This window comes from Camarhynchus parvulus, chromosome 5 (genome assembly GCF_901933205.1).
Source record: "Camarhynchus parvulus chromosome 5, STF_HiC, whole genome shotgun sequence".
NCBI classification, from domain to species: Eukaryota; Metazoa; Chordata; class Aves; order Passeriformes; family Thraupidae; genus Camarhynchus; species Camarhynchus parvulus.
Window position 1 is genome coordinate 38,606,406 of NC_044575.1, and position 25,337 is coordinate 38,631,742.

The window sequence follows — 25,337 nt, forward strand, 5'->3', positions numbered from 1 at the left end:
GTTGAATGCAAGAGTGGATGTGATGAATTTAAATGTGAGTTCTGACGATCTGTAGCAAAAGGAACATGTTCTGGCTGAAAGAACAGTTAAATTGATTAGTCTCTGTATGTGGATTTTCTTGAGAACCTGCCTGCTTATTTCGCTGCCACTGTAGTGCCTGCAAGCACATCTGTTTACTGAGCTGCAAGTGCTGTGCTGTTGGAGGGATTTGGATTAATCAGGTGTAGATGGCTGATGAAGTGGAGCTTCAGGCTTTATCCTCGTGTAATAGAATTGGTTGAACTACAAAATTTAGCAAGTCCAGTATCAGTCTTGCTGGAGAGAATTTGTCTGCTAGCTTTCTTAGCCTTTTCCACTGGTGTTTCTGCAGTGCAGCATAAGCTCCCTGTGATGTTGGTAATCTGAAAGGACCTCCATCCGCAAAATAATGAGATCCGCCTGAAGTTGATTTGAATCTTTCTTAAGCAATTTTTGGCTCCAAGGGAACCTGGAGGCTTATGCCTATTATCAGATGTCACAGGGGGCATGTGCCTAAAAGCAAGGTCTGTTTGGCCCAAGATGCTTATGCTACCCTGGGGAATTAAGGCTTTAGTAATGTTATTGCAAAACTGACACCATAGTAATGTTTGATATCAGCTAAAAACCTTGGGCAGAAGGTTTCTGCTTCTTTCTTTGGTAAAGGCCTTGGCTGTAGATTTACAGACATACACTTTTTAGGCTTTTTACTACTCCATTTTGGTGTGCAGGGAGGGAAACATTTTCTGTGAAAATGTTAATTTGGATCCTAGATGCAATGATTTTTAGTTCAAAGCCTTTGAAATGTGTGTTGACTTGTATGTACATAGTCACTGCCATTGTGTAGAAGCATCTGTGAAGCAAAGATACCTGGTAAGTTGTTTCACAGGAAGGCATCCTGATTTTGGACTGTGGAATTTGCTCCCAAGCAAATTCCAAGGACTGCTTATCCTGTGAATGTGTGACGGCACTTTATGGTGTTGCTCTGACTTGACAGCAGTTCTGTTACCAGCAGTCAGATAGGCAGCTTTGTTTACCATCTGTAAGACTTGAAGGATGTGGATAAGGGAAGCCTTTTGAAGGGCATGCTTTCCATGCACAAGGAAAAGCCTTTATCTGGGTCAGTTATAAAGTGTGCTAGGTAGTGTTAAATATGGCTTAGTCTCAGCAGGGGTTTTTTGAGGGTGGTTTTTTGGTTTTTGGGGGTTTTTGTTTGTTTGGTTGGTTGGTTTGGGTTTTTGTTTTGTTTTGTTTTTGTTTTTTTTAAATAGAGCTTTGGTAAGTATCCTGCTATGCATGTGTCTTGAAACGGAATGCTTAGTTGAAATCTAAAAAAATAACCATTAAAAAGCCCCACACCCCTTTCTGATGTGACACCCATTGCAGAGGGCCTGAGCAAAGCGTGAGGTGCCACCTCTGAGTCACTGGGCTGTGCAGCTGCAGCTGAGCAGGCAGACACCTCACTGGGACAGAGGTCTGAAGTGGGGACGCTGTGTCAGCCCTGCCACGTTCCTACCAAGTCAGCATTCATGTGCCTCTCTACTGTATTCTGACATGATCCCAGAAAGGCTTAAATTTGCTACCATGTGAAATTGGTGAAAAGTTGTAAACGTCAGTTTGGGTCAAATGCTTTCTGAAGCGTCATCTGGTTTGCCTTGGCATCCACAGCACAAAGCAGGGAGTCTCTAGCAATTCACGAGTTTGAGAACCAGAACTGGCATGTGTGTGCTCTGTGAAAGGCGGCAGACACGCCAGGTACTCAGCAGATGTAATTCTTGGCACTCGTGTTACGCAAACAGCTTTCAACACGCAGAACAGGAGGTATGGGATACGTATGAACAAGGCCACGGACGAGTCTACCACAGCAGCTTTGTGGGCGTTGTTTTATCCCCTTTCAGCGGGGGCAGCAAAAGAGCTTCCCGGTCCATGGCACTGCCTGTATCTGAGCCTGTCCTCCGGCTGCTGCCTTTGACACTGACTGTCCCAGGACAGCCCGGGAGTGGGCATGTCCAGTGGCAGCGCTTTTGGAGACGGTGTCAGTCCGCCTGTCCAAGGGCTGTAGTTCCATCACACCACCACCACTCCCGGGCGGTCCTCTCGTCCCCTGTCACGACGGGCTCCCACCGCCCTTTTCCCGGCTGCAGCCTTGCCCTCGGCCCCGGCGGCGGGCGGTTCCTCCCCCCGGCCCCCCCGGGATCTCTCGGCGGCTCCGGCCCGGCCCCGCGGGCGGGGCCCGCCCCAGCTGACCGGCGGGCGGGGCCGCCGCGCTCATGTGACACCGCGGAGCCGCCGCCGCCGCTGTCGTGCCCGCCGCTGTCGTGCCCGCCGCCGTGCCCGCTGCCGCTACCGCCATGGTGCCCTCCCCGCTCGCCCTGCTCCTGGCGCTGGGCGCCGCCGCCACTGCCCTGGCCGAGCCCCTCCGCTTCGTTGACTGCGGTGAGTGGCTCCGGCCCGCGGGGCAGCGGGAGGAGAGCAGCCCGCGGAGGCGGCCCGGTAATCCCGACTCTTCCTTGCAGGTTCTATAGACGGCAGCATCCAGGAGGTGAACGTGAGCCCCTGCCCCACTCAGCCCTGCCTGCTCCACAAGGGGACATCCTACAGCATCAACGTCACCTTCGCCAGCAGTAAGGAGCACATCCCCAGCGGGAGTGGGCAGGGGCAGGGGATCCCCTCTGTGTCCCACTGCTGGGAGGGGAGAAGGGCAGATGGAGAAGGATCTGGGTGGAGGGAGACTATGCCTTAGTTGTGTTCTTGCAGCCTCTGGGGTGTGTGAAGGGCACGTGTGGTACACGTGTGTTTTCTGTGTTTTGCAGAGATCGAGAGCCAGGGCAGTAAAGCAAGGGTGTACGGGGAGATGCTGCACGTGGACATACCCTTCCCTATTCCTGAGCCTGATGGATGCAAGTCTGGGATCCAGTGCCCCATTCAGAAGGGCCATTCCTACAGCTACCTGAATAAACTGCCTGTGAAGAGCGAGTACCCCAGTGTAAGTATGCAGGCAGCTGGTCAGCTTCTCAGCTACCACCTATACTGGAGTAGTCTCACCACCTGCCTTTAAGGGAAAACATCTTGTTCTGCTCTGGTGAGACAGAGTAGACTCCATACACAGTGTGGTGTTCTTTTTGCTGTATGACCCTAGTTTCGAGTTCCCACTTTGGGACAGGCCCAGCAAAGGAAGCAGCCTAGCTCCAGCTGCTGAGAAGTGGCTTCAGCTGCTCCAGTATCTTCCTCACCATGCTTCCCACCAGAGCCTGCTGCCTGCAGCTGAATGTTCCCAGACTAGGTGTGCTTGACTCTGGAGTGCACTTCAGCTAGGGATGTTGCAGGGTGCTTCCACTCTACTTTTGCAGGGATTGGGAATTCAAGTGTGTGGAGGTTTCCTGTGTCATGTAACTGGGTGCTCTCCATCCACAGATAGTGCTCCAGGAATCAGTGCATGAGCGTGGCCCACTGCACTGCACACAAGGGCAAGGCCCCAGCTCTGTCCTCTGTGCAGAGCTCCCAGGACCTCTTTGTTCCACACAAGTGATAACTTTTCTCCCGATGCCCCTTGCCTTAAGATTTCCCGAATGTTCTTATTTCCCTCTACTTCTCTCTCTTTCAGATTAAACTGATTGTGAAGTGGGAGCTGGTAGATGACCAGGACCAGATGTTGTTCTGTTGGAAGATACCAGTGCAGATTACCAGCTGAGGAGCTCTGCTATTAGTAGGGTTTGGGGAGGGGAAAACTGGAAACAACACAGGCCAAATTCTTTTATATAATAAACATTTCTTACTGCTTCCTTCAGAGCTCTGCAGCCTCTGAGCAGCCAGCACTGTGTTCCTTGCAAGATAGCCCTGGCTGAGTGCTCTTACTGTGTTTAGGTGACACCCCTGGGGTGTTTTCCTAGCAGCTCAAAGGGCAGCAGTGTCTGCTGCAGGAGTGACTGAGCATCATCCTCCAGCCGCTCTGCAGAGGCACTTTATCTGTTAGACATGGAGCTGTTTGTCCTCACAAAGGAATTTCTCAGTGATGAACCTGGCTATTGTCTGAGCTACCTGATAACCCTTCAGTGCCTCTTCTAGAATGCCAGCTGCATCCACCCTCCCATGTTTCTCCTGCTCTGTTGTGACTGGGACGCCCCCAGGACCTGCATTTGCTATCCATGCAGTGAAGCAGAGGGAAGGAGAGGAGTCTTTCCCTGAGCTGACAGCCTGCTATATCCTGGGCTTCTGCTCAAGCCAGCAGGACTCCAGCTGGGGAAACTTCCGTTTTGTGGATGCAAAGCCAAATGGTGTTCAGTGTCTCTGCAGGGATGATTCTTTCTCTAACCAATGTTTTGCACTATTACTAACTTGGAGCTGCTGTGAGCTCCTGAATCTCTTTTTATAACTTTCCTTTTAATAAAGGCTAGACAAAATCTGCTTGTGTTGTATTCTATGAGTGAAGAGGATCAGGAGGAAATGCAGAGTGGCTGGGCATCTTCTAGTTGGGATTCAGTTGCTCTTCTTAGCTGAAGGCATGAATAGAGGTGGTATGCTGGCCTAAGTGTGGGTAACCTGGAAGCAGCCAAACATCTCTGTTGCCGGTATCCAGCTGGCAATGTCTGGCTGTGCTCCTGCTTTGCTAGTCCTATGCAGGCTTGAAATTGTGCAAAGGCTCCCTGAAGAGGTGGTGGCATAGAGCATAGCCTTGCTTGCTGCAGCATAGGTAAAGGTCTTCATACTGAGGGCTCCAGGCTGGAAAAACAACTGCCAGACCTGCCAGAGAGCCCTTACCAACTGCAGTAAGCTATACCTTCTCATGTGGGAGCTGCAGCTCCCTTGTGCGAGAATAAGGCAGGGTGTGAACAGCTATAACTTCTGCTGTCTGCAGGGACTGGAGTTGGCTCCTGCCACTGGTGCTGGGCTGGGGATTTGGCCTGGCAAAGCTTCCTACTCCGGTTTGGGAGCAGGAGGAGGCCATGTGCCAGCTGAGAGGGCCAAGAATTGGCTTACAAGTGGGATGGCTGTGCCCTTGGCAGAGGCAAGACAAGCATAGGTCTGACAAGCCCCAGTGTCTTGAGCCACAGGGGCCCAAAATAAATGTTTTATTTAACAACATGAGAGAAGTTTCCAGCAGATTCAGTTAAAAAAAATAACCACCAACAACTTTACAGAAAGGAAGCTGGACCTGCTTCCCCTCCCCCTGCCCAGCTAGCATGGGGCACAAAGTATATGGCTAAAGGCCACAGGAAGAGCTGGCCCTGGGGCCCCTCAGGCCTCTTTCCCACGCCCCAAGGTTAGGCAGCAGCTCTAGAAAGCTGGGGTGGAACCCCCATCTCAAGCTCTGGCCCAGGGGCTGGACGCTTCACAAGGAGTGGGGCCAGCACCCGCGGTGTGGGTAAGGCTTGTCACTAGGTCAGTGCAGCAGTGGCAGGGAGGTGAACCCCCTTTCTTGGCAGGGTGAGGGGGACAGGCAAGGGCTGTGTGGCAAGGGAAGGTGTCCTGTGAGCCTCCATGACACAGGGCATTGTGACAGGTGCTAAGGGCTAGGGTGGGCTCTGCTGCAGGAAGAGCAGGGGCTGGCAGGGCCAAGAGGGGTGCAGAGGCTGGGAGCTCAGCCCTGACCTATAGAGAGGGGTGGTGGGGAAGCTGTGCACTTCGAAGGTGAAGGAACAAAGAGCCTCGAAGCACCCACAGCTGTGGGAGGCCTTTCTCTGTGCTCCCAGGTCCCAGAGCCGTGTGCAGGGGAGCAGCCTCACCCCTGCTCTCCTACAGCTACGCAGCTGCTGGGTTCTGGGCTGTCTGGGGCACGCAGTGGTGTGACCGGGCCAGGGCCACGTAGCCTGGCAAGCACTGGCAGTGGTAGGAGCCCTCTGTGTTCTCGCAGGTGCCACCTCGGCACAGGGGCTCAGGGTTGCCCACTTCCTCACACTCGTTGATATCTGCAAGGAGAAGGATTGGACTGAGCTGGTGGCACAGTGAGTAGTCCCAGCCCACAGCCATCTCCTTGTGCCCCTGCTGTCCCCCCTGGCCCTCCCACACAGGTTCTGCCTGCCCTGTCTCCCAGCCAGTACCTTCAGGATGTCCACAAAGACCCCAGCAGCCTCCCACGCCCTCAGCATATCTGCAGAGCATCTGTAGTATCCAAGGGTGGCATCCTCAATGTCCTTCAGCACAGTACTGAACCCTGCCCCATGTACACCAGACAAGAGCCCCTCCATGCACTGCAGCTGGTGACACCCCCTGGTTAGCAGCTTTTGGCTGACAAGTTATAATAGCCTAAGATCTGGGGAAAAGGCCACTTCTAGCCTTGGAAAATGTCCTTTTCTGATCCAACAAGGTCAACCAGGCAAATGATGGTGGCCCTGAGAGGCCGGTTATCACCTCCAGGACCAAAACACAGAGGGACTTCGTGCTGCACAAACAACAGCTTATTTTATTAACCACAAAACTGTGCCAAAGGGCTCAGTTGGCCAGTTTGTCAGGCTGGAGTGTGCACGTGAGACCTACAGCAGCTGCCCTACTGTGACAGGTCTGCTCTGCTACATGTACTCACCCAACACTCTGCCTGAGATACACCCACTTGTGGTGGGGCCACAAGCAGGACAGAGCACCCACATACAACCCCAGAACCATTGTTTACACCCACAGGTGCAAACAGCCCAAATCCCCACCTACCAAGGCAGGCCCAACCCCTCTGACCACAAATGCTAGACTCAACCCCCACTGATCAGCAGGGAGTGGGGAGCAGCTGATGGGTTCAGCTGGCCACCCAAGGGAGAAAGAAGGTCCCAGTGGTAGCCAATGGACCCTGGGAGGACCAAAGTGCTCTGCCACCCCAGGGGCCTTAGATTATCTCTAGCATAGGGGTGGAGGGGGCCATTTAACAAAGAAAGAGAAGTGCAACCCCAGGGAGGGATGCTGGAAACAAAATTTTAAGAGAGGTAAGAGAAAGCACAGCAGTCACAGGAGGAAGATGGAGAGGGGAAACATGAGAAGAGAGAACTTGAGGAACAAGGTAGACTTCACACACAGCCAAACCAACTGCCGAACTAACATTGTGGATTCACACTAAACCTCAGGATCAGACATTGCTATGAACAGGATGGGTTGCTGGAAAGCCCAAGGAGAAGTCAGGCACATCAAGGGAGGGAGATGTGCTTTGCAGCCTCAGAAGCAAGGGAAAGTAAAAGCTGAAATAGCAGACAGGCTGGTCTGGCCACCAAATCAAGAGGAGAAATGAAAGAAGGACACTTTAGCCCAGAGAGACCCAAAAGCCAGAAGCAACAGCATAGTGTTGCTAGCAGTCTGCACCAAGTCCTGGAGTTTGCCCACTTGGGCAGGGGTGGGGACAAACAGCCCACTTTCAGGGCATGGGTAAGCTGTTGCCATAGGGAAGTGAGAGGAGAAGTGCTGCAGCAGCTGCAGGAATATTCTAAAGGCCTGAAGTCAGCAAGGTAAAAACATGGTGATGACTAAGAATCAAGCAGGAGAACTGAAAGGAAAAAACCAGGCTGCAGTGTAAAATGAGGGCTAGTTAGTTCAGGATAGAAAAGGCAACAAGCAAAGGCTCCATAAATATGTTAGCAGGAAACAATGGGGAATGTCAGTCTATTTCTTATCAACAGAGAAAACAAAAGCCAGTTGAGCTGGCTGGAGCAGCTAACACGGATTTTGTTCCAGCCATCATAAAAACACTCATGGTGATCAGACAGGGCACAGACCATGTTTGAAATGTTTAAACAAGGGTGCAGGAGCACAGGAGAGAAAGGTCACACTGTGATGGAGAGGTTCAACAATCAGATATAAAGCAGTTACATCCATAAAGGTTTGTGGCAATGCAAATTCATGTGCTAATGCTGCCTGCAGTCCCTTAAAAGTTGACAGTTCTCTCTGAGATGGGAGCATAAAGGAGGCCTCAGAAAAGCAACAAAAGGTAAATCTCATAACCATCTTCAAAAACAGGGAAGGGAAAATCCAGAATTATAGTCTGCTCACCCCTAAGCAGTTCAGGTTTGTGAGTGATTAGGTCATAACCCTTTAAAGAATAACAAGACCATTAAATAGCTGGTGCAGATCAGTTAAGGCCTGATTACGTTAAGCCGATCTGGTTCTCTTCCCTGACCTGATAACTGGCCTGTCAGATAAGGGAGAAGTGGTGGATATGATGTGCCTTGGCCATGGTGAGGATTTCAACACACTCTCACATGACACACTCAAACAGATTGAGAAAATACTCTCTAGATTAAACTGGCAATTGCACAATGGACCACACAGCTGCACTCCAAAGACCATTAGAAATACCTGGCTGTTACAACAAAAACCCTTTAAAGCACAGACTGCAGTGGTCTGTCCTTCCCCCTACTCCAAGCAAATGTTGTCATTAACGTAGACAAAGGAAGAATCCCCATGCTTATAAAATATCTGTGTGTGACACTAGACTGCAAGCACTTTGCAGGGTTCAGACTTACTCTGATATAGTAGCAGTCCAAATTCAACCAGACAAAATTCATTGAAGGCAAATGCAAAGCATTATGGCCAATGAAAGGAAAACAGTGCACAAATGCAGAAGACGGAGCAACATCTCAGGCTGCCGTTTGCACAGCTGCATTTGGGGTGGTACAGACCATGGGTTCTGTATGAAGAAGCTGCACCATCGTTTTGTACAGTAAGGATGCCCTGAGTTGGAATAAGTGCTGTGCCTAAGGAAAAAGGGAGTGTCTTCATCTGCTCTGATGAGTGCCTGAGGTCTCAGCTGGCTCGGAGACATAGAAGTGAAAAGGATGGAGACATGGCATAGGGATTTAGAGGAAATGCAGAGACAAAATTTAGAAACCATGTCTCATAGGGCAGGGTGGAAAGTGAGGAATTTCACCAGGGCAGTGGCAAATGTAGAGGACATTAATCACAGTAACCATGGCTTGTGATGTACAAGAGTGGCATGAGAAGACAAGAGACATCAGCCACTCTCGGTGATGCCCCGAGCTGCTCTTACCTAGCTGCCAGCAGAAAGTGGCCGGCGGAGCTTCCACGAGGGCCCTCCCAGCCGTATGGGAAGGAATCGGAAGAGCGGGAGTGCTCCTGCTGCCGTCCCGGCCGGCACCGGCAGGGAGCAGCCGCGGCCAGGGGACGCGGGGCCTCACTCACCCACGCAGGCCATGCGGGTCATGTCCAGCTGGAAGCCGTCGAAGCAGTCGCAGGTGTATCCCTCCGGGACGCGCACGCAGCGCCCGTTCTCGCAGCCGTTGAGGATCCCGCACTCCTCCGCCTGCAGCCCCTCGAAGCCCTCGTAGAGACCTGGAGGGCGGCAAGGCGGGGTCAGACCCAGCCCAGTCACACAGGGAATATCGGGCATGCAGCAAGACAGTGACTGACCAGGACTGATTCAGGAGTGACACACAACAGCCAGGAGCAGAGCTTGCTCCAAGCCTGGAGCAGCCCGGCCAGGGTGGGAACTACGAGGCAGTCAGTCCCCATGGACACAGCCTGGGTGGGGAGGCACTGCTGTGTCTCCAGTACTCACCAGTTTGGCCGGGCAGGTAGCGGGGTGGAGACCGCGCTGGGCCATGGTGGAGAGGGCTGCCACGAAACTCACTGCTGGGTACCCTCCGAGGGAAACCGGCCTCGGGGCTTCCGTACTCAGACTCCAGGTAGTTGTAGTAGGGGCTGGGAAGGCCATAGTGGGGGTCTTCCAAGCCCGGTCCGTACTCATACCTAGGTCTTTCTCGGAGCTCACCCCCTCTCTCACTGTCTTCACTGGCCCCATTACACAGGAAAGCAAAATCAGCTGCAGGTGGTGAGGAAAAGGAAGGGTCAGTGCAGCCTGGCTCAAGGTCCACTATATGGCCAGAGGGTGTGCATCCCCACTGGGTCAGCTGAGCCAGACCTGCCTTCAGTGCCCTCCAAAGCTGCAGCTCTATAGTTTGTTGATTGTCAAGAAGTCTGGGGCCAGCAGGTTCTTGAGCAGCAAGAACCCCAATTCCCAGGGTGCTCCTATCCCCAGCTACTACTACCTCCTGAAGTGTGCAGAAGCAGTGGGATGCACAGGGCAACTCTCCCCTCAAATACCTTGGACTTGCTGCAAACCAGTTCCAGGCACATTCTACCCACTGGTGCAGCTCAGCCCTCGAGAAGTGTGTGTGGGGTTACCTACTCCTTGGTCTGGCTCCAGCAGTGCAGAGATCTTATGCATGACAAGTGTCAGCCCAGCCCATTCCCACCTCTGCTGGGAGATGCTTGCCCATGCCACCCAACTTACCAGAGGACCTGTGGGGACAAAGTGCACAGTTCTGGCCCCAGGCTTCGACGAGCCGGCAGCAGCACTCAGTGTACGTGGTCTGCTGGCCATGCAGCAGGTCTTGGCAGATGTAGTCAGCAACGGTCTGCCAGCAGACGTCCAGGTGGATTTCATACTCCTCCAAGGTATCTGTGAGTGACACAAGCAAAGGATGCCATGGAAATCATCCAGAAGAGTGCCTGTCCATCTTGTCCCAAGAGAGATGACCATGTGCCCCAGCTTCTGCCCCCTCCCTGCCCTGACTGCACCCTGTGCTGGGGCTGACACACCTCAGCCAGGCACTAAGTCCCCACCCACTGCTCCTCTGGGAGGACCCAGCCACGGGGCAGGATGTGTGGGGCAAAGGTGTGCTGCAGTGGGGGATCAGGCTCACCTGCCCTGCTGGAGAAATTCACACACCGGTTGCCAGTGGCATCCAGCACAAGAGGAAGGCTGCAGAAACAGTGGTAGGAGCCTTCTGTGTTCAGACACTCGCCATTGATGCAGTACACTTCATTCTGACACTCATCCTGATCTGCCCACACAGAAGGACAGGGCAATGTTTCAGGCTGGCAGACATGAGCAATGTGACCCTTTCCCTGCCCAAACAGGGACCTCATGGCCCTCAGGCCCTCCTCTCTTGTTCCCCAGGAGGGTCCCAGGAAGCCTGTTACCTAGACCTGGCCCAGCAGGGACAAGTCTGGGTGTAGCAGCAGAGCTGTCCCCCCGTGTGCAGTTGGGTGCCCACTGCTCTTTGAGACCATCTTACCAACACACTCAAGCCTGCTGGAGTCATAGAAGTATCCTGTACGGCAGAAGCACTTGTAGCCTGGCACCGTGTTCAAACACTGTCCATTGCGGCAGAACTCAGAGCCAAATATCTCACACTCATCCATGTCTGAAAGAGGGATGGAGGGAGGGCAAGTGTCTCAGGAAGCAAGGTGTGCTGGGCGCTATACTTGCAGAAAGCTGTCACAGCACCTTGCCTAAATCACTGACAGGTCCCTGAGTGAGCCCCCCACCTCTCACAGGCCTCATGCTTGGGAGCAGAGGGAGAAGCACCCCCAGACAGAGCAGGAGGAGGGATGGTGTGAGCAGGACACTCACAAATTCATGTGTATCTTAAGCACACAACCCCCATGGAGGCAAAGTGCCAAAGACTGAGTGAGCTGGCCACTGGGAGATCTAATCAGTAACTGGAAGAGCTGTGTCTTAGTGGTCCCCATCCCTGGTTCATAATGGGAGACTTGCACCAAGAAAGAATGACCGCCATCAACAAGGCAGGACTGGAGGCAGGGGCACTTCCAGCTCAACAATACTGGCAGTCTGGGATTTCTCTGGAATGGGGAAAGCAGCAGCAGGATGTTAGCATCCCCCACGATGGGCCTGGGGAGATAGTTTTGTCAATGCATTTTCATGCAGCGTTTTACATACTGCTCTCCCTCTTCCCCCTGGAAGAAATGAAAGAAAATGGTGCTACTACCTGTGAAAGAGACTTTTCCTGAGAGCAGATCTTCCTGGGGAATATAGCCCTTCCCAAGAGGGCAGATCTCTTGGTATTCCACTGACCAAGATACAGATGCCAAGAGGAGATGGAAAGAGAAGAAGCAGCTCGTTAGTGCAATCAAGGTGAAGCTGGCAGGCAGAGCACTGGCCCTGCCTGGTGTGGTGGGGCGACAGTCCTACCTGTGCCTGGGATGGGGCAGGGGTAAGTCTCACAGTTGTCACCCCAGGCTGCCCCCACCGTACAGCAGCACTCCTCCTTGGTGATGTTCTTGGCCAGGACGCTGTCACACAGGCGGACGTCACTGATGTGGTAGTAGCACTGCTTGCGCTCTGCGCTGTCAGAGACGTGGGCTGCACGTGTGTCAGAGCCCTCTAGAAAACAGCAGAGCAGGGATGGGAGGGGGTCCTTGGCACCCCAACGCAGCATCCCACACCTAGGAGGTCCCAGAGCACACCCCTCACCAGCAGTGTGGCTTTCCCAGGTCCTCACTTTCAGGCTTCTGAGCTCTCCCCAGACTAAAACTTGCCCATTATCTGTGGAGGCTTGTACAGCCCTGTCAGCCCCTCATCTTTATCTCACCCCAGCCAGGGCTACCACACTCCTGCTCTAGCTGCCACCAATGGTTGCCTACTCACCCACAGCAGCTCGGGGCTTGCACCGCCCTGCCTCTGTGTCGTACTCCTCGTGGTCACTGGGGCAGAGGCACAGGAAGGATCCCTCCACATTCTCACAAAGCGCAGTTCCGCACACGGCCACCATCAGCTCACACTCATTCACATCTGCAAAGCAAAGAGCAGCAGTGGGCAGCAGGAGCCCTGCCTCTGCATGGGCAGCCTGTGCACGGTCTGCAGCATGAAGCTACCCTGCAGTAGGGAGACAAAAGCTTCTAGGGATGAGCTGAGAACTACATTCACACTGTAGCTCAACACAAGTCTGGCAGGAGCCTCATGCCCTGCTCTTAGTGGATCCAGAGCCTGAACTCCCGCTTGCTGAAATCCAGTGGGTTGCTGGATCACAGAATCATCTAGATTTGGAGGACTCCAGTCCAGCCCCCTACTCAGTTACAAGATCCCACCAGGTTGCTCAGAGCTTTTTTCTTCTTGGGTCTTTAAAATCTCCAAGGATGGCAATTGAGCAAACATCACAAGCAACTGTTCCACCGCCTGCCTGTCTTCCCAATGAAAACTTTCTTCCTTATAATACACCCTGCCTGTTCTCTACAGGCACCCATTAAAGTACCTTTCTAGCACCTTCAGTGTCTCCATTCCCCAAGGACCTCCTTTCCACCTGGACAGAATAGGGCTCCATGTTCACTGTTAAACACTCACTTTTTCAGAGCCTGGTCCTTTGCAATCCCAAAGATCTGCTGTGATAAGGGAAGGGGTTTTGACTCCATGAGCTGCCCTGTCCATGTGTGTGATTCTCAGTGCGTGAGAGCAGTCCCTGTCTGTGGTCTGGGAGCCATCACCAAGCAGGGATGGCTCTCCTTTACTGACTGCAGACTCACCAATGCAGTAGTGCCCGGAAGGTGAGCTCTCATAGCCACGGTCACAGAGGCAGCGGAAGGAGCCATCCGAGTTCTCACAGAAGCCGTGGCTCCCGCACAGCGTCTCATTGGCACATTCATCAATGTCTGCAGCAAAGCCAAAACCAAGAATTGTCCTAGTCCCCATTTCTCCCAAAGGACACCCCTACTCAGGCCCTTTGGCTCTGACCCCAAGATCTGGGACTGGGACAGGCATTTCCTTGATGTGAGCGACTAGGTCTGGCTGCTCCAATTACCTATGAGTGTGCATGTTAAGAGAAACTTCTTGCAACACTGAGAGCCACAAAGAAGCCATGTGAAAAGAGCAATAGAGGCAGGGCAGGAATAGGAAATTGGTGGGAAGTATGGGAGGTGACTGGCAGGAGTGGCTGAGGGTAGCAGTTTCCTGCAGAGGTATAAAGGGACAGAGAGCCTACAAGCTCCAGCTGCTGCATGGAAACTTTCTTGGAGCAGTCAGAACAGCTGTGCATCCACAGCCCAGGTTCCCAAGGCCAGGAGCAGTTCCATGTGCTGAGTCTTAGTGCAGCCCAGAGCCCAGTGGCTGGCAGCAGCTCCTCCCTGCTGCAAACTTCCCTGAGCTGGAGGGAGCCTCAAAAACCCCTTTGCTCTTTCCTCTCTGCTGGAGCCTGGGCTTCAAACCCAGACTCACTAGTCTAGCATGCTCTGGTACCAGCAGCCTTTCCAGTCACCCAGGCCTGCCAGGCAGGTGACTGGCAGTGGCCCCAGCAAGCACAGCTTACAGGGAGCTGCGGTCCAGCCCCAAGCCTGGAATGGCTGTAACCTGCCCAGGACTCTCCCCAAGCGGAAAGCAGCACAATGCAGTGTCTGTTCCAGATGCCAGGAAGAGAGAAGTCTAGACGCAAGCAGGCAGCACAGCCAAGAAAACAAATTCTCAGCATTATCTGCCTCTCCACCAGCCACACATTTCCTCCTCCTCCTCCTCCTCCTTCTCCCCTGCGCCTCTGGCAGAGATGTCCCACGAGCACCCTGTTCCTGCCAGGGTGAGGGGCAGAGAAAGCAGGGCTGTACTCACCAATGCAGTCACCCAAGGGGGTCCAGTGGAAGCCAGGCTGGCAGCCCATGATACAACGGTAGGAGCCCAGGCTGTTCTGGCACCGCCACGTGCCGCAGATGGCATCCCCATATTCTTTACACTCATCCACATCTGCAGGAAGGAGAGCAAGGCGATGAGGATGGTCAGATGGGGACCCTGTTTGTTCAATGCAGCACCTGGGTCTGCTTCAGCTAGCCAGAGGCCTTGAACCAGTGCTAGTCCTCCTTACAAGTCACCAGCAATTTTGAGTGCTGGGAGCAGAACTGCCCTCCCCCGTGCACTGGCTTCATTCGTCCCCTCAAATTCTGGGAGGCTGATCTCCCCAGCAATGAGCTCTCACCCACGCAATCATCAGTCTCCTGGGAGTGTTTGAATCCATTTTCACACAGACATCTGTAGGAGCCTTCTGTGTTCAGACACTGGCCTTGTGAGCACAGAGACTTGTCTGCACATTCATCCACATCTGTGAAATCAAGACAAAAACATCAGCCTGGATCTCAAAGCAGGGCAGGAAGCAGAGGGCAGTACCTAAGGTATGTTCCTGCCACCCTTCAACTCACCTTGGCAGCTGACTCCACCAGCCACATTTGAGAAGCCAGGAGCACAAATGCAGAAGTAGGATCCTTGACTGTTGAGACATTCACCATTGGGACTACAGATCTCACTATTCAGGCACTCATTCACATCTGCAGAGGAAGCAGAATCAGGACCATGCACCCAGCCCTGGGGTACATCCTTCACCAAAGCCACATGGATTCTCTGTTCCCAGTCTCTTACAGGCAGGCCTCAAAGGGCTCCTGGCCCCTTATTTTCTTATCATGGAAATAGAGATCTTCCCTATACATGGTGAGCCCAAATTTGACTACAGCCTTATGGATGTGCCATGCATGGTGGCATCACTTGCCTTGGCACCAGCATCCTCCCTGCTGAGAAAGAAGGGGGATCCAGTATGTCCTGGACCCAGAGGGCTGTATGGATAGGGTTCATACCTTTGCATATGGTGCCATTGATGAGCTCAAAGCCAGTCTGGCAGTGGCACTCATAGGAGCCCAGTGTGTTTCTGCACTCTCCCCCCAGGCACTGGACAGCAGGGTCCTCACACTCATCCAGATCTGCCAAGAGGAAGGGCAAAGCATAGAGTGAGGGCCCAGCTCTTGCCACCACTGGAGAAGATCCCCATCTGCAGAAGCATCACCCAGCTGCTGGCCTGCAAAGTGGGTTTGAGCTGTCCTCCCAGACCATGTCATCACAGTGAGACAAGGGTAGAGACTCTCTGTCACTGGGGTGTGCAGATGCTTGCAGCCCAGACTCTTCACTCCCTTCCATCATAGGGAACAGCAAAACACTATCCCAGCACCAAGTCGGTGGTGCCCAGTGACAGGACCAAAGGCAAGGGGCACAAACTGAAATACAGGAGGTCCTGCCTGAACACTCTTCCTGTGACAGTGGCAGAGCACTTGCCTAGGTTGCCCAAAGACAGTGTGGAGTCTCCCTTCTTGGAGATACTGAAAAACTATCTGGATGTAGTCCTGGGCCAACAACTGTTGGTGGCTCTGCTTGAGCAGTGTGTTGATGAGATGAACTCCAGAGGTCCCCTCCAGCCTTAGACATTCCGTGATTCTGTGAGCACAGGGATACTGCTAACCCTAGTGTCTGTCTCCAGCAGAACTCTGCTCTGCATACAACAACCACCAAGAGGCCAGTGCAGAGTCACAGTTGTTGACAAATCCTCCCTTCAGCCAACTGCACAAGAGCAAACATCAGCAGAGCAACGCAGCACCAGCCCTACCTTCCAAGGCTCTGCTTTTTCACTTGCCAGACTTGTCTACAATGTCCTTCTCATGGAAGAGCTGTCCAGGGGCCTACAACAACTCTTACCCAACTGCAGAGCTCTCCACAAACCCTCTCTCACACAACTCTCCCAGGCCTTGGCCAGAATCTGCTGGCACTCTGAGGATTTTCCTCACAGCAGAGGAGAGAGGGATAGCTTCCCTCACACAGGGGGCTGCAAGATGCCAGCAGACTGCCTGCAGCCCTTGAGGTAGGGGCAAGCACAGGAGAACACTGCACTGACAAGAGGTAAAGCCCTGAGACTGGCAGCTCCTGATGGTAGGGAGGAACACTTGCCCCTTTGCAGAGCACTGAGCATGCCACAGGCACAAAGAACATTGCTCCCTACCACCCTAGGGCAGGATTCCCAGCTTTTCACTCTCCAAGGGTTGCGAGAAGCAGTATTATTGAATCCTTCTGGAGAGGAACCAAAATCTAGTTTATTTACAAAAAAATTATCACAAAACCCTTATCATGTTTCAAATATGAAACCTAAATCCACAGACAAGGCCACCAGCCAAGGCAGGGAGGAACATTCCATCCTGCCATCAGGTCAGTGTGACCCAAACAATATCAAATTCTGATAAGATGCCCTCATGAAATGGCTGGGGCAAGGGGGCTGAGCTGGGGCAGCTCATGTGGAGTCTTGGGAAAAGGGGAGGGCAGATGTAAGGCATCAAACCACGGCTCTTCCATCACACCCAAAAATCAAATGCAAAGTAAGTTCATTTCACACTGGCTTTCTCAGACATCAAAACAGAGGAGAATTAAGGGAGGAAAACTTCCCTCTCCTCCCCTCCTGGAGGCCCCCTTACAGGGGGATCCTTCTGAGAGTCACATCAAAGGCAAGATCTTACATTTGCCAGCTACGTGCAGGCTGCAGGGCTCTGCAGTGCTCCAGAGATAAATTCTCAGCACATGGCCATTCTTTAAACAAATACTTTTGCCAGCTCTGCCCTTTCCCTTCCCTTGCTCCAAACAGGGAATTTGCATCAAGCCATCTCAAGACCAGGATATCCCCCCACAATCAGCCATCAGAGATGGAGTTTTCCTGCTCGTGCTGGGAGAGCTGAGCTGTAAAGCTGGGACTGAGCACTCTCATGTCTCAGCACTGCAACCAACACAAATCAGTGCTGCTGTTAAGTCTCTGCCAGCATACCTGGCACAGCAGAGACCTTATTCTACGCTTTCCCTTTTAAACATGTCCAAGTTATATTAGGGCCTGGGAAAAATGATGAAACCTGGTTGCTCACAGTCTCTCCATGGGCTGTGGACCGAAGGTTTCTCCTTCTGTTGAAGGCCTACATTTGATGTATATGCACACAGTTCTGAACTAAAAGACACACAACTCTGCCAATGTTTCCAGGCCTCCTGTACTCCTCTGGCTTTTGTCAGCATCTTCTAGATCATCACTGGTCCATGAGTCCTTCCCCCATCCCTTTCCTGTGTGAACAAATCACCTTTCTGCTGCTCCAAGTGATATCTGCTCGCAGCCTTCCATGCTCTCTGCTGAACAGGAAGCTAAAGAGCTGGAAAAGGATCCTGAGGCTAAAGAAGCCCTCCTGCCCCACCAGTAACCCAGCTGTGGCAATGTCTCTTCCCTCATTTCCTCCAGCACCTCCTCTGTTCCTGGGGAAGGGATACCTTCACACATGCTGCCATCTCTGGAGACAGCATAGCCGGCGTCACAAGACATGCAGGAATAGGAGCCCTCAGTATTGAGGCAGAGTCTGGAGGGACAGGGAGCCCAGGCTGTGCATTCATCAATGTCTGCATAAACACATGAGGGAGAAAGGGATAAGAGGAAAAAATGCAGAGCAACCATGACCAGGGACACATGTGCTGGGGGAACTAGCCAGCATGATGGCCAGGACTCAGGCAGAGCCAAGTGCTTAGGAAGAGCCTAGGGAACCGTCTGGACTGAGTGTGTGGCACTTCAGAGTGTCTGGACACATGGGTCCTGAGTACCTTGGCAGCTCTTCCCATCAGGTGCCAGCTCATAGCCGCGGTAGCAGGAGCAGCGGAAGGAGCCATCCAGGTTGACACACTGTCCATGAGCACAAGTCCCCTCCATGAGACACTCATCCACATCTGTGTGATACAGCAGAAGGCAACATGGCATGGGAGGGTGCTCAGGGCAGTCCCTCCACACAAGCTACAAGTGGAATATGCTCTGGCCAAACAGGCTGGCTGATGGCAGGAGAAGGATGATGGCCTGTGCCCCTGCTCCTTCTGAGGCTTACAGGGAGCACTGCCGTGGGGGGCAGGGGTGCTGCCCAAATTTCTCACCAATACATCTTCCATTCCTGGGCCGGTAGCCAGCCCCACAGCTGACACATTGGTAGGATCCTAGTGTATTGACACATCTCCCACTGGGGCAAGAGCTGGGATCCACGCACTCGTTGACATCTGCCAAGAAACACAGTTTTTTCAGGCTCCCAAAGGTAAACAGTGCAGCAGTCTCCAATGTGTCCTCTCCAGCTGGATCCTCAGAGTTTCCCTCCAGGGCACAGTGATACCCAATAGGAGTTGAGATGAGTTTGCTGGGGCTTAGACAAAATCTCTTACGGCCCCACCTATCCCTCAGGATCCTACACCCACATCTGAGAGCTGACATAAGTCAGCAGCTAAACTCACTGCTGCAGGGTGTTGCCAAGGCCAGGAATGTGCATGGGCAGAGAAAGGGATCAGAGAACATCTGTGCAGGGCCTTCTCATCAGGGCGTTTCATAACTATGATTAGGATGCAACCTCCAGCTCAGCTGTCCTTAAGACAAGTGCTTTCTGGAGGCTGTGTGGGGGGAAGCAGCATTCTGTGCATGCCCTGTTTCCTGTACTGCCTCCTAAAATAGCCTCCACTCTGTGATGGAGATGAGCTACTGAGAAAGGGGAGTCTTTGATCAAGCACAACATACATTGGCAAGGGTGAAAGCTTTGAAGGGCCCAGGTCTTGCCATGTGAATGGGATGCAGTGGGGATGGGTGGCCTGATTCTCTGCAGCCTGCTCTCCCTGCAGTCCACCTGCCAGCATGACAATTTTGTGACAAAGCCAAGGTGGCATGAAAATATATAGGCATGTTCTTCCATAATGGGAAGCTGGAATGGGCTGGTCATTGGGGAACTCCATGGAGAGAGGGGAGAGAATTTTGGGAGAACTCCATTCCCTCTGCCCAGGAAAGCCTGTTCCTCCTGTAGTCAAAGGAGAGGACAGGCAGTCCTTGTGGAGAGCAGAGGGCAGACAAATGTGGGAGTGTCCTACCTCCCTTACAGGAGGAGACACAGAGTGATGAGAAAAGGAAGTGTTCAGCCATGTATAGGGTAGGTTGGAGGGGCAGGGGTTGCTGGGAGCAGCAAGTTTTACCTTCACACTGTCCTCTGGGGCCCATGGCAAAGCCCTCCTTGCACTGGCAGTGGTAGGAGCCAGGTGTGTTGATGCACTGCTGTCCTCGGCAGACAGAAGGCTGCTCACATTCATCTCGGTCTGGCAACACACAGGGAGACAGTCCTGAGTCTCCTCCCACCAGTGTCAGGAAGGCTGGGTGCAGGAGAGGACCTGCTCCCCCTGCAGCTGGCTCTACCCAAGTGATCTGTGCTGGGGCTCTCCTCTATCCCCCACCTGCCCTAGCATCCTCCTAGCCATGAAGCACTGATCAGGGCTGGCATCACAGATTCCTGCCTGGATCATCATGGGCAAGGTCCTATCCCCAAGCAAGCAGGAGAGAGTGATTGCCATGATCAAGCTGTCTATGGCAGGCCTGTGGGAAGGGAGAATGTGCAGGTGTGTGTGTGCACACTCATGAGAGAGCATGAGGCTGAGACAACAAAGAGGCCCTGGAGAGATGGCAGCTCGGTGCCAGGTGAACACTACTTACCCTCACAGCTTTGCTTGCCCGCCGAAACAGCCAGGGTGTACCCAGAGTAGCAAAGGCAGAAATAGGAGCCCACACTATTGATGCAGCGACCTCTTCCAGCACAAGGGTCTTTCAGACACTCATCTTCATCTATGACCAGGCAGGGAAGGAAGACCAGCAGTCACCACCTTCTGCTTGCAGCCCCTGCCAGCCCCGCAGTGCAGCAGCGGGCAGGGCCTCAGCAGAGCTGCCAGAAGACCTTCCCCCAATGGCCAGAAGGACTGGAAGGGCTGCTGAGGCCCAGAAAGCAGAGCAGTCAACCATCAACTGCCAACCTACCAATGCAGTGGAGGCGGCTGGGGTCCAAGGTGTAACCAGGGTGGCACAAGCAGCTATATCCCTCTGGGGTCAGAACACAAGCACCAGCTCCACAGGAAAGGGGTGAGGAGGCACAGCCACTGACCCCTGCAAAGAGAGAGCACAGGGTTGGGAGCAGCACCAAAAGGGTGCATGGAATCTAGTGCCTGCTTTGTGTCCCCAGCACCATACCAGGAGGCTGCTTTTTCCCTTCTTGGAGAGTGATGCTGAGCCTGCTCCTCTCCTTCAGAGAGCCTGCACCCACGGGACAGCAGGGAGGACACAGCAGACCCTGTCACCTCCCGGGGCTCCTGTGGCCTGAGCTGGCATGCCCCAGTACCGTATATACTCACCTGCACTGTGGCCCCATGACTTAAACTAGACCTGGCAGCAGAGTCTGACACCTGTGATGGCGTTCCTTGTGGGGTGACAGCAGGGCCCCCCGCCTTGCACCACCCTGCTATGCCAAGCACAGGCAGCAGTGAAGGGGCAGCGAGGCACCACACACCCCTCGGCATAAAGCCAGTGGGGGGAGTGAGGGGGCAGCCCAACCCAAACAAAAGGCTATTGAGGAAGATGCATTCCTCAGCAAGGTGCCTCCGCCAGGCCCGCTCCCCAAGGTGCTCCAGCCCCCGGCGCAGGGCAGGGACCACACTCCCAGACACTTGAGCAAGCCTGGAACAACAGCGGCCTTGTTTCCGGCGCAGTAAACAAGCCGCCCCGGGGGCCACATGGCTGCCCTGCGCTCCCCCTGCCCGATGAGTCAGCGCACGGCTCGGCCGGGGCACGGGGCCAGAGCCACCGAGCGGGTGTGGGATTGTCCTGCTCGGCAGCCACTGCTGCGCTGGGCAGGGCAGCTGCAGGCGGGGAAGGACTCAGAGATACAGGCGCTTTGCTCCCATACAGCTTCGCTCTTGTGAGTCCCCACGGCCGGCAGCAGCTGGGCCCAGGCTGGGACAAGAGTGGGCAGGTCAGGGACTTTTCTTTGGGAAGTCAAGGAGGCATGTGGGCAGATAAACAGACTGGTTAAGGGAGAGAGCCCCTGGGCAGAACTTAGGACATAATTTCACTGTAGTACCAGGCATAGAGGGGCTGTGGCAGGAAATCCCCATGACCGGTGGACACACACTCACCTGCTGGCACCTGTGTTGGAGCAGCAGCATCCCAGGTGGGAGTGGGGCCAGGCTGGTGAGGACCATGCCAGAACTCCTCTTCCTCTGCTGTGGAAGAAGAAAAGAGGCAAGTCAAGCTACCTGATCCCAGGCAGAGATGCTAACCCAAGATTTACCTGTGCTGGCTGTCCTGGCAACCACAGCACCAAAAAAGAACATCAGAAGAGGCTGCAGGGTGATTGCAACTCTATCATCTTATTATTTAACACAGCCTCCTTCACCTTGCTGGATATTCATCACCTCCCCACATTCCAATAGCCCCACATCAGCCACCCAGTGTGATGGGGTCCTCCCTGCTGCCCACCGCCAGCCCAGCCTGGAGCCTGTCCTGCCCTGCACTGGGGGCTGCCATGAAGAGAAGGGTGGCCTCGGGGCATGGCATGAGCTGGCAGTCTCCCCACTTTCCTCACTGCCCTATTCTCTTCCCCACACGTGCCTTGCCCTCCCACCAGCCTGGCACTCACCTCTGCGCACGGCAGGCTCTGCAGTGGCATCAGCAGTTCCCTGAGAGACAGAAACATAGGATTCGTGTGCATGGAACTGGGATGCAGCACCCCTGTGACATTTTCCCACCCACCTCATGCCTCATATTTCTCCCCCAGACCGCCATCCTAGGAGGAGAAGCTGCCCCAGCTGGGTGCATTTGGCAGGGCTGCTCTGTCCTGAGCCTGTCATCCTGGGCAAAACAGCTTCAGACCATGCCCCGAGGGCCACCCACAGAGGGGCTGTGGCCCGAAGCTGTGCAGGTGAGACCAGGGCACTGCTACCAGGCAGGCATCTCCTCAAGGTGGCCAGGAAGGTCATACAGTCACGGTAAATATTGCCCCTGTCACCAGCAGCTCTGGAGGGCTGAGGACAGCTGCTGCTTTGACCAGCCTCAGCAGGGGTCCCTTACCAGAAGGGTGTTTTGTGGTAGAAGCTCTTTCTCAGCATCCCCTCCAAGCAAACCTATGGCTGCCAAAGGAAATGCTGGAGCACAACCTGAGTCCCAAATCCCTGCTCCATGGAGCTTTCCACAATGGATGAAGAAAACAGGCAACTGAACAATATAAGTTCCGGACTTCATATTGGAAGCTTTGGTTCAAATTTCTGCCCTGTCTTGAGATTTTTCACAGGTACTTGAGCCGAGTCACTTCATGTTTATGAAGCAGAGACAATGGCAGCACTGTCCCTTCCCTCAGAGGCGCTGCATATGTCTGAGGATGAGCTGATACAGCAAGAGGGCACAGAGAGATATGCTCAGGAGAGATATGGCCAAACCTCTACTGACAGCACGGATCAAGAGGCACACATTTTTCAAATGGGACTCAAATGAAGTCACACAGCCCTAGGAGAGCCTAGCAGAAAATCAGTCCCCAGACTGCTTCCATCAGACAGGGTGAATTCACACCGCCAGTGTTGGAGACTCCTGCCCTGACTGCTCCAGTGGTGTTTCTGCTGCACCCGCCTCAACACAGGGTGTGCTGGGCTTGAGCAGGGCACTGGGCTCCATGAGAGAAGCATGCCTAAAGCTGACTACAACAGTTCCTCTTACCCTGCTCCCCATCAGCCCTACAGCCAGGCCAGTCTGACAGTGAGTGCCCACACCTCAGCTGTGTAAGTACAGCTGATATTAACTGAAGTTAGTGAAAGCAGAGCAAACTTGAATATGCAGCATAGACCAGAATGTCAAACCAAAATTCTTCTTGATGTCCTTTTATAGTGGGATAGATCCTTGCTGTAATTCACCCTTTTACTCTTTAGGACTGAGTTCATCATGGATAACCCCTCCCATCTAGAGCTTCAGTCCCTGTGAGAGGCAGTGTAGACACGGCTGGAGCCACAACTCCCATACCTGCCTGGCTGAACAGTAAAAGAGTGTAAGCAGGAATAGAATCATAGGATGTTTAGGGTTGGAAGGGACCTTAAAGATCATCTAGTTCCATCCCCCTGCCATGGGTAAGGACACCTTCTACTAGACCAGGTTGCTCAGAGCCCCATCCAATTTGGTCTTGAAAACTTCCTGCGCTGGGGCATCCACAATTGCTCTGGGCAATCTGTTCCACTGTCTCACCACCCTCACAGTAAAGACCTTCTTCCTAATACCTAATCTAAATCTCCACTCTTTAGTTAATTTGAATGACATCCCCCTTCCAGCCCATCCAGCTACCACAGATGTATTGAGCTGTAGCAAGACAAACTTCACTCACCTGCATAGCAGGAGAAATTTCACCTGGAAAAGGAAACAGTGCATGCTGAGTAGAGAGAAGACATACAGGCATCCTCCTCAAACCCTGACTTCCCTAACTACATCCCACCTCTAAGACACTGCCATTCAGTCCCTCACATTTGTCTGCAAGAGCCTGTTCCCAAAGCCAACACACCTGGGCTCCTGGCACTGTGCAGACCCCAGAAACAACTGCTCCAGCAAATACTGGCACAAGGAGTTGGTCACACTGCCCTCCAGCTGGGCTGGACAGAAGCCCAAGGACTAGAGTCCTAGGCTTGCCACTCAGGCCTGAGGTCCTGGTGGAGGCAGCCTGGCCAGTCAACACCAACTGCAAAGATGCAGTTGCAGGAACCTGAAATACTCAACCTTCTTTCCAAAGACCTGAAGACCTAGTGCCTCATGCCTCAGGAACACTACAGTCATACTGATGCAGGGAGCCCTTTGCAGCCAGAGGTCCATCCATGGTATATGACAGGACCTGAGAAGTTTTCCACCCTTGCTAGGGGCCCAGATGGAGCAGCTTTAAGCAGGAGACCCCACACTACCCTGTCTTGCTGAGGTGCCAGGGTAGAGGAATGTCTCCAGGATCCTGCCACGCAGGCTGTCCTGCAGTTGCTGTCTCCTCACTGTCCAGTCCAGAGTCCAGTTGCTGTTCTCCCCTTGCTCTTCTAAGCTGAGGGGCAGCTCCTCTGTCTCTGCTTTCCTCATTGACAGTCGGATATCAGAGCTGGAGTAAGTGTAGCCATGTCCTGCTGGGCAAATTTCCTTGAAGGCCTCTGTGAAGGAAAATCAAATCAAAACTTTAGAAAGCAGAGGTTGGAGGCTGGTGGAGGGATCACCTGGCTTACCATAGCCAGACATGATAGTGGGACAGTGGCATAAAGGAGTGAAGATGGGCAGGCATGTATGTGAGTGCGGGTGCCAGTTTCCCCAGTCTTATACTTTTCTGTAATTTCTAAGGGTTAAATTCTTAAAGAAACACATCTTGATTGCAGTGGGTGGATGCTTCAAGCGTCAGGAATGTGTTCACAGAGCAGGGTGGGTTTCTCACAGGCATTCCCAGACCCCCAAAACGAAATCCTTTCCCATGGTCAGTACTGCTACAAAGAGGTCATGCCACAGGAAGGTCTAAGCTGAGCAAGGGAGCAGATAAAAGCAAACCTGGAGTACCTCAGCACTGAGCACTCTGCACAGCACTCAAGATATTCTGCACAAACCACCTGAACATTTTTCCGGTCCCTCAGGATTTTTGTGCTTTTCCTTCCACCCAATCCCATGGTGAGATACTCAAACTCATCCTCACCTGTCTTTCTTCCCAGCAAAAGATGTAGGACAGAAAAGGGCTGTTGAATAAAGCCAAGCACATACATGGCCGTGTTCTCCCTCTGGTACAGGGTGGTTTCCCATCAGGGACTTCTCCATCTTCCCAGTATTATCCAGGTCTGCTTCCTGGGTTCTGTACCCATCTCCCAGGACAGCATTTGCGCTGCTCAGCTCTGGGTCCTGCAGCTGTCTGTGTCCAGGCAAACCCCCACCCCAGTCTGTGTCCAGGCAAAC

General features: G+C 53.4%; 2 protein-coding genes across 5 annotated transcripts in view; one reads left to right on the forward strand and one right to left on the reverse strand.

Moving 5' to 3' along the window:
• Positions 1-2,280: 2,280 nt before the first annotated feature.
• Positions 2,281-4,415, forward strand: NPC2 (NPC intracellular cholesterol transporter 2). The gene is made up of 4 exons (XM_030949654.1): positions 2,281-2,451; positions 2,532-2,639; positions 2,829-3,001; positions 3,620-4,415. The coding sequence occupies exons 1-4, from the start codon at positions 2,367-2,369 to the stop codon at positions 3,704-3,706; spliced, it is 453 nt and encodes a 150-aa protein (XP_030805514.1). The 5' UTR covers positions 2,281-2,366; the 3' UTR covers positions 3,707-4,415.
• Positions 4,416-5,046: 631 nt separating this feature from the next.
• The window catches only part of LTBP2 (latent transforming growth factor beta binding protein 2), a 71,159-nt gene continuing 50,868 nt past the window's right edge, over positions 5,047-25,337 (reverse strand). The window contains exons 12-35 of one of the 4 annotated variants that reach the window (XM_030949841.1): positions 24,326-24,556; positions 23,761-23,783; positions 22,036-22,075; positions 21,533-21,616; positions 20,382-20,507; positions 20,064-20,192; positions 19,553-19,672; positions 18,482-18,601; positions 18,161-18,283; positions 17,837-17,962; positions 15,352-15,474; positions 14,923-15,048; positions 14,703-14,825; positions 14,342-14,473; positions 13,270-13,395; positions 12,398-12,541; positions 11,942-12,133; positions 11,739-11,819; positions 11,025-11,153; positions 10,650-10,790; positions 10,238-10,405; positions 9,503-9,766; positions 9,127-9,276; positions 5,047-5,921 (exon numbers count right to left, since the gene is read on the reverse strand). In XM_030949841.1, coding sequence (XP_030805701.1) covers positions 5,755-5,921; positions 9,127-9,276; positions 9,503-9,766; positions 10,238-10,405; positions 10,650-10,790; positions 11,025-11,153; positions 11,739-11,819; positions 11,942-12,133; positions 12,398-12,541; positions 13,270-13,395; positions 14,342-14,473; positions 14,703-14,825; positions 14,923-15,048; positions 15,352-15,474; positions 17,837-17,962; positions 18,161-18,283; positions 18,482-18,601; positions 19,553-19,672; positions 20,064-20,192; positions 20,382-20,507; positions 21,533-21,616; positions 22,036-22,075; positions 23,761-23,783; positions 24,326-24,556 — 3,188 coding nt within the window. In that variant the 3' untranslated portion in view covers positions 5,047-5,754. Of the gene's footprint in view, positions 5,922-9,126; positions 9,277-9,502; positions 9,767-10,237; positions 10,406-10,649; positions 10,791-11,024; positions 11,154-11,738; positions 11,820-11,941; positions 12,134-12,397; positions 12,542-13,269; positions 13,396-14,341; positions 14,474-14,702; positions 14,826-14,922; positions 15,049-15,351; positions 15,475-17,836; positions 17,963-18,160; positions 18,284-18,481; positions 18,602-19,552; positions 19,673-20,063; positions 20,193-20,381; positions 20,508-21,532; positions 21,620-22,035; positions 22,076-23,760; positions 23,784-24,325; positions 24,557-25,337 lie in introns of all 4 variants that reach the window. The other 3 variants (XM_030949840.1, XM_030949842.1, XM_030949843.1) reach the window with 3 other exon arrangements.

Coding starts and splice junctions, on each gene's coding strand:
- NPC2 (XM_030949654.1), top strand. CDS start 2,367: ATGGTGCCCTCCCCGCTCGCCCTGCTCCTGGCGCTGGGCGCCGCCGCC. Junction 2,452..2,531: donor CCTCCGCTTCGTTGACTGCG/GTGAGTGGCTCC, acceptor TCTTCCTTGCAG/GTTCTATAGACGGCAGCATC. Junction 3,002..3,619: donor TGAAGAGCGAGTACCCCAGT/GTAAGTATGCAG, acceptor TCTCTCTTTCAG/ATTAAACTGATTGTGAAGTG.